Here is a 16,164-nt window from a genome sequence, read left to right as displayed (position 1 = left end):
GTTACATGCTCTCTATACACGTATTTAAGAAATGCGAACACTTAGGTACAAAACGGCTAGTTAGTGTTTACTTAGAAAATGGCCGAGTAATAGCTATGTAATTAAGAAATTACTTTCGAATAATTAATTATTCATTTTTTTTTTTTTTTAAATAAAATTCGTTAAATAAACAAATGACGGTGATTTTGAATGAAAAAAAAAAACAAATGAAAGAGTTTAAAAAAAAAACAAATGACGGTGAATTTTAAAAAACAAAGAAAACAAATGAAATCTAGAAATTTAAAAGTTGTTGCAACGTGTAAACATAGCTTTAAATTTGTTTTTAACATGTACCGTTGCTTTTCTTTACCCCACATTTCATTTGCTATCCCATTTTAAAAAGATGACAAGTGGTTAAAATTCAGAGAGTACCAACTTAAAGTTATTAAAAAAAAATCAATGAAGCTACAAAAAGAGAATTGTTTGGGTATTAATAACGAAACGTCATGAAATTTTATTAAAATACAACGGTTTTACTATCGATATTGAGTTCAATAATATAGAAAATATAATTCGAATATTCGAGTATTGTTTTTTGTTGAGTTTTGTTATGTGTTCACAATAAAACAGTAAACTCCCGCCCTTTAAAACTACGATGGCCTGTGTTTTACATATCGTAATTGCAGTTGTGAAGTGGGCAGCCTATCTTGATTCTGTAACTTGAATGAAAAATTTTTTTATTTTGAAAATTTATTTTAAATGGAGAAATATTTACGAGTAGAAAAAATTGGTGAAGGAACTTATGGTGTTGTGTACAAAGCTAGGGATAAAAAAACTGGCAAAAATGTAGCGTTAAAACGAATTCGATTAGAAACGTAAGTGGTAAAAATTTTTTAGCGGTAAACTAAAATTTCATTATATTTTTTCGATTGTGCGTTAATTAAGGGGATGGTTTTATTGTTAATTTGTTATCACATAACTCAACTAATTTATAAAATTTTTTTTTTTTGTTATTTTCTACCCAAGATTAACTTTTTTTTCGGCTTTAACATTTCCATTAAGTTATTTAATATTTACATTTTTCTGCGCTTTTCACTAACAGGGTGGTCTAATTAGTTGTATTATGGGGTGATGCGTTGTTTTGTAATCGTAGCACCACATGATTCAGCTTATTTTGCCTTACCGCTTCCAATTCTGCTTAACATTTTAATAATTTTGAGGTAAGCTTTTCCTTAATTCATATTATTTCAATTAGTTCATTCGTAAATCTTTGTGAACAAAATTTGGTATGCTAACTTATTTACTTTCTGGAGAGCGGTCTGAAAATTCATACTTCTAAAATGTATCTTTTTTATTTGATGATTTATTTCTTGGAAAGGTTCGGGCGAAAGTCGAAAGTAATAAACCCATAATTTTTTTGCCATTTGTATCTTAATAAAACATATTTAAACAGGACAAAATTATAAAACTGAGCTGTACAAATAAAAAATGAAAAAAATTTTGGATTTAAACCAGGAAATATTTCTGGTGACCCACGTTTAAGTTCAATGAACCTGAAATATATTTAAATAAAAATGCTTTTCGTTTTCGTCATTTGCAGTGTATTTGTATGTCTGCGTGCAGCTAGCGCCGAAACCCTCCATAGCGACGCGCGCGGTTCAGCCCAACACAGCCAATGTCTGATTCATGGATAGAGTTGAATTCTGTGATGATATTAATGTACTCGGTTTTAAATAAGTTCCAAAATCATATAGCCCCGCGGTGTTACCGCGATTAAAAGAGATTTTGATAATTTTTAGCATTACTGTGTAAATTAATGAAGCCTTTTTGAGAAAAGTTACTCTATTTAACGAACTTTAAAAAAAAACTTAAAAAAAACCGTTCCTGTATGCTATTCCATATGAACCGTGCATTTTTCCGGGATATAATTAGTCTATGGCATTTTCTGATAAACGATCACTAAATATGCATGTCGATCCTTTACACTTTGAAAAATTAAAACAAGCCTCCCACGGGAATTATAAATTTTACCGGGATAGCGTATGTGCTATTCTAGACTATAATCTATCTCTATGCCAAAAAAGATCCGTTCTGGCGTTATTGAGTGACAAACATCCATCAATCCGTCCATCCAAACTTTCACGATTATAATATATTTATCAGATAGTTTTATTTTCAATTTCCACTAGAAAACTATCTTAAGGTGTTGAATAAAAATAATTTTAAACGCCGCTTGAAGAAATTTACGTTTTTGTACCTCCGATTATGGTTTGAAAATGACTATTATGAAACTAAGAAAGTAGTTGCTAAATTCTGGTCTTTTCATTGCTATTTTCATATATATGCTTTCAAATTCACTAAGTATGTTCTTCATCCGAAATTTGTTGTACAATTTTCCAGCATTTTTGTAATTTAGTGCTTTTGCTATTTTTCGGGATTGCATTTTTAATAAAATTTATGTCGGTTTTCGATTTTCAACTAAACGGACAAACAAAACAAACTTTTTCAAATTATTTTGTCTGTCAAAATTATCAAACAGAAAACTATCAAATCGGATTTTTCGAATATTCGACACTCAATTGGGCAATATTTTGACGAAAAATTAGAATACCCAAAAAAACCAAGCTACTTTAACAATTGATTAAGTTGCCCTCTTAAGGTAGTACGAGCACCAAGGTAATTTTAGATTTAGAGTTGAAATTATTTGTACCTTATTTTCAACTTTGGTGATGAATTTTGTTATAACTTCATGAATGTAGACGAAAAATATGAATAAAATTTTTCGATATCTGCCTTGGTTTTCGAAATATCGAAAGCTTAATAATTAAACAAAATTTTCGATATTTCTAATTACTCCAGACATCGGAAAATTTTATTCTCTTCATCTTAATTGTCAAGTTATAACATAATTCACCATCAAAATTGAAAATCGATATTCCAATAAATAACGAAAATATGAGGTTGTCTTCATCTTAAATGCGACACACTGTATAATATAAGTAGAATAACAAATTAAGAACGCAATTCCATTAAAATATCAATTTACATTTAAATAATTAATTATTAATAGTCACTTCACTGTTTTAAGAATATTTTATATTTCAAAGTAATTTGATACCTTTTGATATATTAACAATTTTCATGAAAAATATATAATATATTTTAATTTTATTATAAAAATTACGTGTTTCGGAGTGGTTGAGCTTCTTAATGTTATAAAGTGTGAATCAAAATAGGTTTTAATGTGTATTTTCATGTTGGCGCTTGTCGCCGAGGTTGAGCGTCAAATTAGGTCACGTGGTCAGTGTAAGCCTTGCTGCCATCTGGAATAAAACTTCCAAAAGCAGCACCACATCGCAAAAAGCTAAACGTAGTTTAGTTTTTTAATTGCAGGATTGATTTTGATAGTACTGGCTAAATAAATTAAGATGATACCTCTGTGTCACAAAACTGCACGTGTTTTACCATTCTAAGTGTCATAACTATAACATTATATGCGAACTACATAGTATTAGCACTTAGAATGGCTTAAGTTTTGCGTTTATTTTGAATTAGAGTATATATCAGATACATTTTTTTCTAAAACACACCCATAAACATCTTCTCCAAATTAAGTTGTGTTGCTATTTCTACTTGGAAATTTTAAAGTATGTTGAAAACCGCAATTTTTATGATCGGACCCATTACAATAATAACTTCCTAATAAACTAGGAAGTTAAAATTTAACTTAATTAGGATTCAATTAGGATTAGGAATTTAATTATAGGATTCATTTCTTACATAATATGCGTTTTTCTCGCTTATATTTCAATATTTGATTCCTTAAACCAATGATTTTCCCAAATTGATGAATCCAATTTTCATGACTATTAAAAAAATTACTTGTTCCCCCTCCACTCGTTTATGTAATAATAATACAAAAATGCAAATTCAAATGAAGTATTTTTTTTTGTCTAATTAGAGAATCAGAAGGAGTACCATCAACTGCAATTCGAGAGATCTCATTATTAAAAGAATTAAAACATCCTGGCGTTGTTCGATTGTTAGATGTTTTAATTGCTAATCGGAAATTGTACTTAGTTTTCGAATTTTTAGATATGGATTTAAAAAAATTAATGGATACTTCGAAAATTCTTTTAGAACCCTCTTTAGTTAAGGTATGAATATTTAAAAAAAATTTTATTTGTAATATCTTCCTAAATAATTGGATTTATTTCTTTCAGAGCTATTTACGGCAGTTATTAGACGGGTTATCTTTTTGCCATGTTCGTCGCGTGCTACATCGAGACCTTAAACCACAAAATTTACTTGTAGACCGTCAAGGCTATATTAAAATTGCTGATTTTGGATTAGCAAGAAGTTTTGGTTTACCGGTGCGAAGTTACACTCAAGAAGTGGTTACTTTATGGTATAGACCACCAGAAATTTTATTGGGTAGTAAATTTTATACGTCAGCAGTGGATATTTGGGGATTGGGTTGTATTTTTGCTGAAATGCTTACAAAACGTCCATTGTTTCCGGGCGATTCAGAAATTGATCAATTGTTTCGAATATTTCGTACATTGGGCACACCAGATGAAGCTATTTGGCCGGGTGTAACGCAATTATCTAATTATAAAGCAATGTTTCCAAAATGGCCGCGAAGAAAAATGAATGATATTTTACCATTGTTAGATGAACAGGGAATTGATTTGTGCCTTGTAAGTATATTTTAATTGTGATGCCGGGCGTTTTTTTAACAGATGCTTGAACAGAGGAGGATTTAGACTTAGAAACATACCTAGGGCCGCAACATTTAAGACTGAAATTTAAAAAGTTTAGGTTATTTAGAAGAGTCACGTTGATTTACTAAGAAAAAAAATACGTAGAGGCATATAGGAGAAGGACGTGATGCAAGGGGAAGGGCACCATGCCGATTTACGAATACTAAAACAAGTGTTTATAAAATTAAAAAAAAACATCCGATCAAGCATTTGAAACATATCAGAACACTTTCCATTAAGGGGTTATATCCAGTTAGAATTTTCAAATAATCAATTTTTTCTTTTTTTGAATTCTCGGAATATATATACATATATTTTAGTATATTCTCTGAAAATTTCAAGTTGTTCCGAGCAAAATTCACACAGATAAACGAATTAAAAAAAATTTTTAACTGATTGTAAACGTCTTTTGAAACTTAAAATGCGTTTTGATCGAAACATCGTTTTCAAAGTCGGTGAGCAATATTTCTCCGAAACGGCTCGATCGATAAAGAAATATTTGGAAGAATTTTGAATTTTTTTTTTTTGGTTGCCACCATTTTGTTAAAAATCGTAATTTTGACTACTCTTTCGATGAATACCTGTATTCATCTAGCGACTGAAGAAATTTTCTGGATTTTTTTATTTTAAATAATCGAAATCAGCGATATGGTGTTCATCACCGGACACCTTTTTTTGGAGGATCTCCAGGAGATCGCCTACAGGAGAAGTACCATATCAAATTTGAAATCGGGCAACGGGATCTTAAAATTAAAGAAATGTCCTATATGTATACGTTTTTTATATTTATGTAAAATACATGGTCTTCCCAAAAACAACTCGTGTTTTTTTGCGTCGCAACTTTATATAACCCCTTAAAGGATGATTTTTGGATTATAACCCCTCGCAACTGGTTATAACCCCTTAAATTATTTTTTCCTTAGAGCTTTTCCTTAGATCAAACTGAACCGATTTTGAAGATCATTGCCTATTTAAAATAATTTATAAATCAAAATCGGTTCATCTGATTAGGCGCTACGATGCCACAGACAGACGGACACACAAAGCGGTCAAACTTCTTTTTTTGGTTCAAGGACTAAAAAACATTCAATGGTAGTCCTGTATTTGCTAAAAAAAGGTGCCCTGCAATGTCGTAGATCCAGAGCGGCATCATCATTAAATCCGCCAATGTTTGAATTAAAATTTTTTTTGAGATTTCTTTTTAAATAATATGACTAAATTATTTTGTGTTTATTTCAGAAATTATTAACATACGATCCATTAATACGGGTCTCAGCTCGCGATGCTGTAATACACGCTTATTTTAAAGATACCAAATTAGTTGCACCAAATTTATCGCTATTTCCATCTTCATCAGAATCATAGTTTCAATTTAATTTTAATTTTAATGTGCTTGTTTAGTAGATATTTAGTTTGTTCATCGCGGCGAATTTCAACCAGTAAGAAAAACGATGCTCAATTAATAACGATTATAAATTAAATCATTGGCTCTAACCGCTTTTCTTTTTGGTTGATTCTTTGACGCACGCTGAACATTTACAAACATAAGCTCAATGATGTTAACGTCTCAAATTTTATAACTTTTAAAAAGTGTTTTTAAAATAGATTAATTTTAATTATTTAAAGTAATATTATTTATAAATTACATTTTTTACGAAAATATAATGATTTTTAATCCATTTAATATAAAATTGTTTTATTTTTCTATCAATTTCCCAGACGTTGATATTTTTAAGGTTCTGCAATTATCTGCGTTACTAAATTTTATTACATTACTTGTAGACTACAAGCCCATGCTGAAATTTTTTGAGTGAAATGCTCTGCCAAGAATCATGTTGTAAAAGATGATCCTATATGTAAAAGTAAGTTTAAGAACCATGGCGTCAGTTTTGCGTGGTACAGATGAGTACAGTTGAAAATATGATTGTCACACTCCTTGGTGTCTCACCCTTGTACCATCGAATATTATGCTGGATACTTTACATAAATATTCGAAGCGAATAACATAAATGCCGTACAGAAATTAAAATTGGATTCTGTTAGAACTTGGGAAAACTAGACGAAAATTAAGAGTACAATTTTTCAATATATACCATAGTTTTTGAAATATTGATGCCTAAATATTTAGAGAAAATCACTTATAAAAGAAATAAGACACAAATGCCATTCATTTCATTACTTTAAATATATTTTATGGAAAAACCAGTGCCGCTTGTTATAATTTTCTATATACGAAAATATTTGTCATGCATTTAACTAATGAATATTAATTTTCCAAAATAATCATAAATAAAATCGTCTTGTTGCATTATAAAGCATACCTTTAAAAACATTTGAATGTAGGATTTACATGTTTAAAAACGTAAACTTTAACAACTCAAATCTTTAAATTTAAATTTCCTTGCTTATAAAGGGCATTAATAATCCATATACACGATGATCCTAAGAAAAGGTGATTTTTTGAGAACGTCATAAAAGATTTATGGTAGATGTAGATATCTCTGAAACTTTTTTGTTAACTTTCATCGTATACAGAGCCATTTTATGAAATTACAAACCTAAGGGTAGATAAATGAAATGTTGCTATAGCGTACACTTGCTCTCAACGATGAAATACAGGCATTTACAAAAAAAAAAAATCAGTCCAATAAATTCAGAAGCTACAGTTGAATGAATTTTGATAGATTTGAAAACTAGACATTTGATGCATAATTATTCTTGGTAATAGAATATAGGCAATTTGTATAACAAACAGGTAAGTAATATTGCATTGAATTAAACGAATAATGCTAGAAGCTTGTGTTATTAGGAAAATTTTACATAATAAAAGTTAGTTCTTGTCTTTTAAAGGGTGTCCCAAAATTTACGCAAGAAGTAGTTTCTATAGAAAACACATATATTATTTTTATGCCCTGTATATATGTATTATATACCAAGGTATACTTAGTTTTGTCCCAAGTTTGTAACGCTCAAAAAGTATTCATGCTACCAATAATTTTGGTATAGATGTTCATAAAATCATCTAAAGAGTCCATTTCTGGTTGTACGTCTGTCTGTCTGTCCGTTTGTGAACACACACACTCAAAAACGAAAATAGATATCGAGCTGACATTTTTTTAGCGTACTGAAGACATATATTTAAATACATAATGGCTCAAGACGTAAAAAGAGAGTTTGAGTTCGTAAATGAGCAAAAGAGTCAAGGTCTTGGATCCGAAGGGGTAGGACCCTTGAAACCGATAGCGATTAAATAAGAGTTTAAATATAAAAAATGTTCCATATAAAAAAATAAACAACTTTTGTTCTCAACATTTTTTCGTATACGTCACTGTTTACTCGCGAAGGCGTAAACTAAGACAAAACTTTGATATTCATTTTCTCCAAAACTATAAAAGATAGGGAGTTGAAAATTTGCAGGTAGCTTAAACTAGTGTTTTTGTGAAATATTTTTGAAAAAAAATTAAAATCTAGATTATATTTTCGAAAATTTTTACAATTTTTAAACTCTTCTAATTTATAAAAAAAATAATGCAAGCACTGATATTCAACACTTTTTATACAGGATATTTCAACAATTAACTAAGTCAATTGTTTGTTTTCACTTGTTCAAGTTTGGTAAATAACAGTTCAATATATACTCATTAATTCAAACCAAGTTAAATTATATTACAATGTTTATGCAAAATAGCACAAAGTGCAATAATCATCTTCAAAATGTCTTTTTTAATTCTGCACGTACGTTAACTTGTAACTAAATGTCGTATACCTACATGTATACGTATTTATTATAATCAGTGAATAATAACAAGTGGTCTATACACTTAGTATTTTTTATTCTGTTTTCATTTTTGGTATCTAGTTTTTAAAGATCAAGCAAATAGACGAGAAAATACTATTCCTTCTAGAGTACCAAATCGATTTGTCCAATTTTCACAAGGAATTTTGGACTATATATCAGAAAGTAAGTTTAAATATGTTTCTAATCGTCAAATACAGCTCATTTTTTAATAGAAATTGAACACGAAATTCTTGATTTTTGGCAATTTTTTCTATCGTCTTTCCCTTTGAAAAAATATAATAAAATTTCAAAATCGATTTCAGGAAATTTTATTGATTTTTAAACACTCCTGTCATAGTTTTTCTACCGGAAAATGTTTATGGCTATTTTTAATTAAATTTATTATAATAAATTTTTCTATGAACGGTTTTTTCCAGGCAAGCCTATACCATTGTGTTCGTAATTAAATTATCTTTCTTGCGGTACCAATTTGGATTTGTTAACTGATCGGTGTAGATCTGTTCATCGCATATGAACAGGTAAGTCAATTCAGGTAACTACACCGATGTGTTAACCAATCGAAATTGGTATCAGAAGAAGAATAAGTAAAGTTAATTATGACAATAATAATATAGGCTTACCTGAAAACAAACGTTTATGGAAAAAATTTAAATTAAAAATAACCATGAACAGTTTTGGATTGAAAAACTATGATAGGCGTGTTAATAAATCAATAAAATTTCATTAAAAATATATCTCATGTGGTTATCAGATGAATGAAGTTCGACCTTATACTGTCTCTTGTACTATATGAAAAACACAATTTTATAATGTATAACATATACATAATAAAAGTTGCCTATTTATTAATTTTTTAAGCCAACTTTAACATGTACCGTAGGACTAAATCTTTTTATCACTTCAGATGAAGAATTCTCACTCCACGTATAGAAAAGTGTAGTTAGTTTTTAAAAATTTTTACTAGTATGCAAGATATGAACGTTTAATATTCCTAGTTAAACAAAGAGGAAGATATTTACTAGTGACGTCATACATGGTTATCGTCATAGAGATTACATATAAAACTTTGTTTTGCTAAAAGGAGATGGGCAACCTTTGAATGCAATAATATTTGATTGCTTATAACTTCTTCGTTTTTTAATCAATTTTAATTTCACGTTCAAATTTTGTCATGGTATTGTGGTGTTAACAATTAACACACACATACAGTACTATATTAAAAACAAATGGACTCTAAACAGTTCAAAACGTGATAGTTCTAGAATTTGCTAGACTGTATGGTAACAATTACAAGTAAGATATATGCAATAGAACATACGTGACAGTTCTAGAATTTGCTAGACGGTATGTTAACAATGGATTGTAACTATATAAACAGCAGTGTGCGATACCGTCGACACAGATTACAATACAGACTCTTCAAGTTAACTACAGAAGTTTTATCATTTATCTCCATTACATTAAAACAAAAGTATTGTGATCTTATTGTGTTATTATATTTGTATGTAGTAAAAAAGCTTAACAATAAAAATTCGTATAATTATTTGAGTGTAAACACTTCAATTTTTTATTACACAAATTTGATTACGTTAAGTCCGCTACAGTATCAAGTCTAGTTTTACATTTGTATGGGTAATATTTCCAATTCGACATCAGGATTATCTCCTATTTATTGTTTATTAAGGTGTTTGTCTCCGTACAATATTGTAAAAATGTTGTGTACTATATGGAAAGCAACAGTACACATGCTTAGTACCTATACACACATAGTCAATTAAAGTATTCTTTTTAATATGTCTCATCTTGTTATCAGATGGGTAAAGATCGACCTAATACCAGGGTTCGAAAATATCCGATATTTATTTTAAATATCAAAATATCGGATATTTTTGATATATATCCGATATATATCAAAATTTTGATATTAAAAAAAAACTAAAATGTTTTAATGGTTTTATTTACTTAGGCACTTCAAATCAGACAAATGAAACCAAAACATAAAATATTCTTCTAGATCAGGCAAAATCAATTAAAAATAATAAAACTTTTATAAATATTAATCAACTTTAAAACAAAAAACAATTTTATAAATTGTTATCAGTCAATGGTCATACCTACACTTAGGCAACAAAATAATAAACATTACAAATAATAACTCTAGAGTATAATCAGTCTTTTAATTATCAAATCAGTCATCTTCGTAATAAACTGTTAATTATCAAAAAAAAAAAAAAAAAAATTGTCGTTTCATGACTGTACTTGGTTTGACTGCAAGGAAGATAAAGCTAAATCATCTTTCGATTCTGAATCTTACTTAAACTTACTCTTTAGTAACGAACTTTTTCTGACACGACACGATTTGAACTTAGTATTAGTAGGTTTTAACTCCAATGCCATCAAAATTTGGAAAGAAAAATTACGGTAACAAACGCCAAAAATTACTAAATAATATTAAATTTTTTAAAATCATTTTTGTATTGATATATATCATAAAAATTCACGTGATATATATCGGATATTATATATCATGATATATATCCATTGATATATATCCTCGAACCCTGCCTAATACCTGTCTGTCTCTTAGATTATAAACAGATACAATCCGGACAAAAAATTAAACGTATATGGACTACTTTAAAGTAGTGTATATTGAAAGATAATAAAATAATACCATGTTTTGTGCCAATTACCTACATTACTTGTTGCAGATTACTACTCTTTACTAGTACTACTATGTAAACTAACTTAGTAAACTCTGAAGATGATTGTGTATGCTCTTCTCTGATGCACTAGGTAGGTAAGTAGATATTTCTTATAGGTACATACTTGCTTGTCTGATTGGTAACTTTATAAATATACTTTTAACATCATATTTTCACCGGCTTGACTTGGATTCCATTATAATTTATTGTAAATTTATTCATTATTATTATTATTATTTTTTTAAAATTATTTATGTATTTTGCTGTTCATTGCAACTTTATAAAAGTTCAATTACTATTTTATAATCGCTTAAACATTATTGATATTACCCAATGTTCAGGCCCATGTACAGGAATCATCCAAGCTCGGGAGGGGGATGCCACCAACACTTCATCATATCAGGCCATAAAGTCAATTCGGAGATTTTTGAGGCCGCTGAACTCGAATATCGAGGCAGAACCTGTCCCCAAGGTACCTGGTGCCTCGAGAGTGATTTTGATCATAACTTTGTATAAGGATACCGTTCACTCTGGGCACCAGGTACCTCGGAAACCAATTTTATCGCGATATTCGTGTTCAGCGACCTCAAAAACCTTCGAAAAACAAGTTTGGACTGATTATAACGAATTTCCGGAAAACTCCAGGAAACGACGAGGATACCGTTCACCCTTTGCACCAGGTACTTTGGAGACCAATTCTGTCACGATATTCGTAAACTTCCGTGTAACAAGTTTGAAATCATTTTCATCACTATTAACCGAATTGTGAATTTAATCTTTGGGAAAACTTAAAATGCAATTATAAAATGCATACATATTATTTATAAGCGAGGAGCCACCAATCCTGAAAGCTCCGTGATTACGGGTTCTAATATTTTTAATAAAAAATAAAAGTTAACACTTAGACGAACAAGGTTTGCTTGGTTGGCGTGGATTTGATTGGCCGGAAATATTTTAAATAAATTATGTATTTATTAAATTTCCATAATTTTTTTCCGTCATAACGGATTTTGATCAATTTCATATAGAATTTTGTACGAAATATTATGTTCATCAAGAAAAAAATCCGGCCGACCAATGATTTTTAGCTGAAAATGTCACGAATACCTATTTGAATGGTGTGATATGCGGTAAAATTTATCTATTATCACGGAAACCTTTTTTTTTTGTCATTTCACGCGTTTTAATATCACATTCATAATTATCTTGGTAGCGTGCTTACAAACTGCCGAAAGTATTGCGCATTTTTTTAGAGTCTTTCTTCTACCTCTGGTCTCTTCCTTAAGTTTTCATTCAGCTATATACTATACAAATTAATATGGAAAAGCGTCGACAGAGCAAATTTTGTTCGTCTAAATGTTAACTTTTATTTTTTATTAAAAATATTAGAATCCGTATCACGGAACTTTCAGGATTGGTGGCTCCTGGCCCATTACGAAAATTGCATATTTTTAATTTCTTATAAATCAAATTAGGTCATATAGTTTCCTGAAACTCTACCGAATCGAATGTACTACAAAACCGCATTTAAATCCGTCTTACTAATCAAATTTTTCGAACGTTGCCCGTTTTTACTGTTTCGTTTCTGCGACTATATATTTTAAAATCGAATTTTTTATTAAATTTTTCAGAATAATTCAGAAATTCAAAAAATCTAAATTTCCATTTCAAACATTACAATTATATTACACCGACATTATATATATGGTAGACAGTAGTCTATCGAAGTAAAAATTAAGGGAAAAGTGTGAATACCATATAAGACCAGATAATTAGGTGTGAAACTCATATTTAAAATGACACGACAATCAACTCAATATGTAGACTTATTATTGTAATAAACATAGCATCACAAAGGTAAATTTTACAGCACCGACCAGAAACTGGTTTTACCCATAAATGGTATTTCTTCTAAATCATACGTGAAATATCTTTTTATAGTATTTTTTTTCTATGGTTTATACTGGGTGTCCAAACCACCCGTCCAGGCTGATTATTCTGAATAGTTTTCAAAAAAAATTGAAACGAAAAAACGCGTATCAAATATTTTTTGAAACTCTATCTAACCATACCAAAAACACCCTCCACCATCAACCCCTGTTAGGGGTAGGGGGTGTAACTTGAAAAAATCAAATGGTAACCCCTATTTTTTTCTGCAGATTTGAATTCTTCAGAAGAAAAGACAAACATTTTGTCTAAGAAATTTTTCCCGATTTTCGGTAGATCACGCTACAATCGACAAAAATCGTTCTTTTAGATTTGGCATTAGAATTGCAGTTCAAGTGAAGGCGAGAAAAGTTTTTTGAGTCGAGAATAGTTATTTTCAATTTTGTTTTTGTTTTATTTGAAGAAAAGACTATTCTGTTTTGTTTTTCATATTTTATTATGATTTAGAAAAATTATTTTTGTAAAAATGTTTTTTTTTTAATTTTGGAAAGTCTGAAAAAAAATTAAATCTAAAATGATTCATATCTAATTCTTTCTAAGAGCTTTATTTAGTATCCTCCCAATTGTCTAGTGGTTTACCTCAATTACCGCAATTCGACATTTTCGCTTCTCTTTTATTTTCGTTGAATTTCTAACTTTTGTGTTGCTTTTGTTTTGTTTTTGTTTTGGTTCTGTGTGTTTGTGTTTTTATTTTTTTTTACTTTTTCGTTTTGATTTTTGTCATTGAACGGCGCAATTCTTATGCCAAATCTAAAAGAACGATTTTTGTCGATTGTAGCGCGATCTACCGAAAATCGGGAAAAATTTCTTAGACAAAATGTTAATGTCTTTTCTTCTGAAGAATCCAAATCTGCAGAAAAAAATAGGGGTTTCCATTTGATTTTTTCAAGTTACACCCCCTACCCCTAACAGGGGTTGAGGGTGGAGGGTGTTTTGGTATGTACTATGTACCCATGTTTTTGGTATGGTTAGATAGAGTTTCAAAAAATATTTGATACGTGTTTTTTCGTTTCAATTTTTTTTAAAAACTATTCAGAATAATCAGCCTGGACGGGTGGTTTGGAACACCCAGTATATGCTTGTATATGTTCGTACTAATTATCAGATTAACGAAAAGAGCAAGGTAATGTTGTATCATGATAGCGTATTATTGACCCTGAATAACTAGCGAAAATGTATATGGATTGTTCTACAAACTAGGCACTGATCGAGCAAAACTAATTTTTTTGAATTATGATGATGACGTCATAAAGTTCAAAATTCGATTTTTTTGATATCAAAGGCAAATTTGATCCGATCTTATTAGAATTTTTTTTGAAAATCACTAATTTTGGCCATTCTTGTGATACCATTTTTTCGCCAGCTATTAATCATGTATTAAATTCCGGGACCACGATTCCACATTCTTGAAACCTATTAGAGCTAAGTTAATTTTGATCACATATTTGAAAAGTATGACCCAAATTTAGTAGGATTACACATACTAAGTTTAACAAAATTGGATAAAATTTGGATGTGATAGAACAAAATTATATTTTTTGGATTCTGATAACGTTATAAAGTTTAAAAATTCAATTTTTTTGATAACACAGCCAAATTTGATGCTATCCAGCTGTGATGTCGGCCTTTTCCTATCTATCTCTTTTGTGCTTAATTCATAGATCAGGAATTTAGTATGATTACATATCTGGCTTATAAAAATTGGATAAAATTTGAATGTGATAGAGCAAAGCTAAATTTTTTGGATTCTGATGACGTTTAAAGTTAAAAAATTCGATTTTTTTGACAACACAGGTAAGATTGATCCAATCTTATTGGAATTATTTTTGAAACCTCCTAATTTTGGGACATTCTTTTCAGTTGCTATGTTTATTTTTCGTTAGCTTTCACTTATGTGTTTAATTCTTGAAACTTACTAGAGCTAAATTAAGTTGGATATACAGAGTATAATAAAAAAAACTTTTAACAAAAAGAAAACCGACTTCAAAGGATAAATTTTTCCAAAATATATTAATATGCACTAAAAAGTAAGAAATAACGATAATATAATGTAGTTAAAATTATTGTTATTTTTGGAGTCGGTGTCAGCCAAGCTAATGTAGCAAACTGTTCTGTCAGAGTTGTTTCCTTGGCTGACACCGACTCCAAAAATAACAATAATTTTAACTACATTATATTATCGTTATTTCTTACTTTTTAGTGCATATTAATATATTTTGGAAAAATTTATCTTTTGTTGTCGGTTTTCTTTTTGTTAAAAGTTTTTTTTATTTTGAGATTTTTAGTGAATCTGAAGTGCACTAACTAATTTATCACTAAAAAAAGAATCATCGAAATCGGTTGGCGTGATATTGAGTTATTCGTCCTCTTGTCGTGCATACTTAACGCAAATTTAACCACACGGGAAGCACTAACTTTCAAATAGATAAAGAATCATCAAAATCGGTTCACCCAGTCAAAAGTTCTGCGGTAACAAACATAAAAAAAAAAAATAAATAAAAAATACAGTCGAATTGATAACCTCCTCCTTTTTTGCTTGAAGTCGGTTAAAAAGGGAGTATAGTGATAGGATTGACACAAAAGCATGAAATCTACCTAATCTAAAATATGAGACCATAGCTATTTATTTATAATCAGGATTTGATATTGAACATAGTGATATAGTGAGTGATATTTATACGTATGATTTCATATGGGTTCGTCGTTGTTACGATCATTGAACTTTCTTCTTCATATATTTAATATTTAATATGTATTATTATTTTTATTTTAAAATAAAAAAACCCAAAGTTTTTATGATATATGAACCTACACATATGGTAAGGTGTCCATGTCCACATTGTATAAATTACCGGTATTCATTCTGATTATTTCTTCTTTATTTTTATATGTATAAAGGATGTTTTTATTAGAGGTTCACATCTATGAAAAGGCCGCACTCTTTTATTTAATAAACGATTTGATGGCAGAT

General features: G+C 29.5%; 1 protein-coding gene across 1 annotated transcript; it reads left to right on the top strand.

Moving 5' to 3' along the window:
• Positions 1-455: 455 nt before the first annotated feature.
• LOC123291916 (cyclin-dependent kinase 2-like) lies at positions 456-6,305 on the top strand. Its single transcript, XM_044872378.1, has 4 exons — positions 456-854; positions 3,941-4,136; positions 4,203-4,679; positions 5,982-6,305. The coding sequence occupies exons 1-4, from the start codon at positions 739-741 to the stop codon at positions 6,105-6,107; spliced, it is 915 nt and encodes a 304-aa protein (XP_044728313.1). The 5' UTR covers positions 456-738; the 3' UTR covers positions 6,108-6,305.
• Positions 6,306-16,164: the final 9,859 nt, after the last annotated feature.

The sequence above is a fragment of the Chrysoperla carnea genome, chromosome 2, assembly GCF_905475395.1.
Source record: "Chrysoperla carnea chromosome 2, inChrCarn1.1, whole genome shotgun sequence".
Classification (NCBI taxonomy): Eukaryota; Metazoa; Arthropoda; class Insecta; order Neuroptera; family Chrysopidae; genus Chrysoperla; species Chrysoperla carnea.
The sequence above is the reverse complement of the archived record's forward strand: the minus strand, read 5'-3'. Positions and strand labels throughout refer to the sequence as shown.

Bases quoted from the DNA above. Each gene is read 5' to 3' on its own strand.
- LOC123291916 (XM_044872378.1), top strand. From the start codon at position 739: ATGGAGAAATATTTACGAGTAGAAAAAATTGGTGAAGGAACTTATGGT. The intron at 4,137-4,202 runs GTATGAATATTT...TATTTCTTTCAG, and splicing joins TAGAACCCTCTTTAGTTAAG to AGCTATTTACGGCAGTTATT. The intron at 4,680-5,981 runs GTAAGTATATTT...TGTTTATTTCAG, and splicing joins AGGGAATTGATTTGTGCCTT to AAATTATTAACATACGATCC.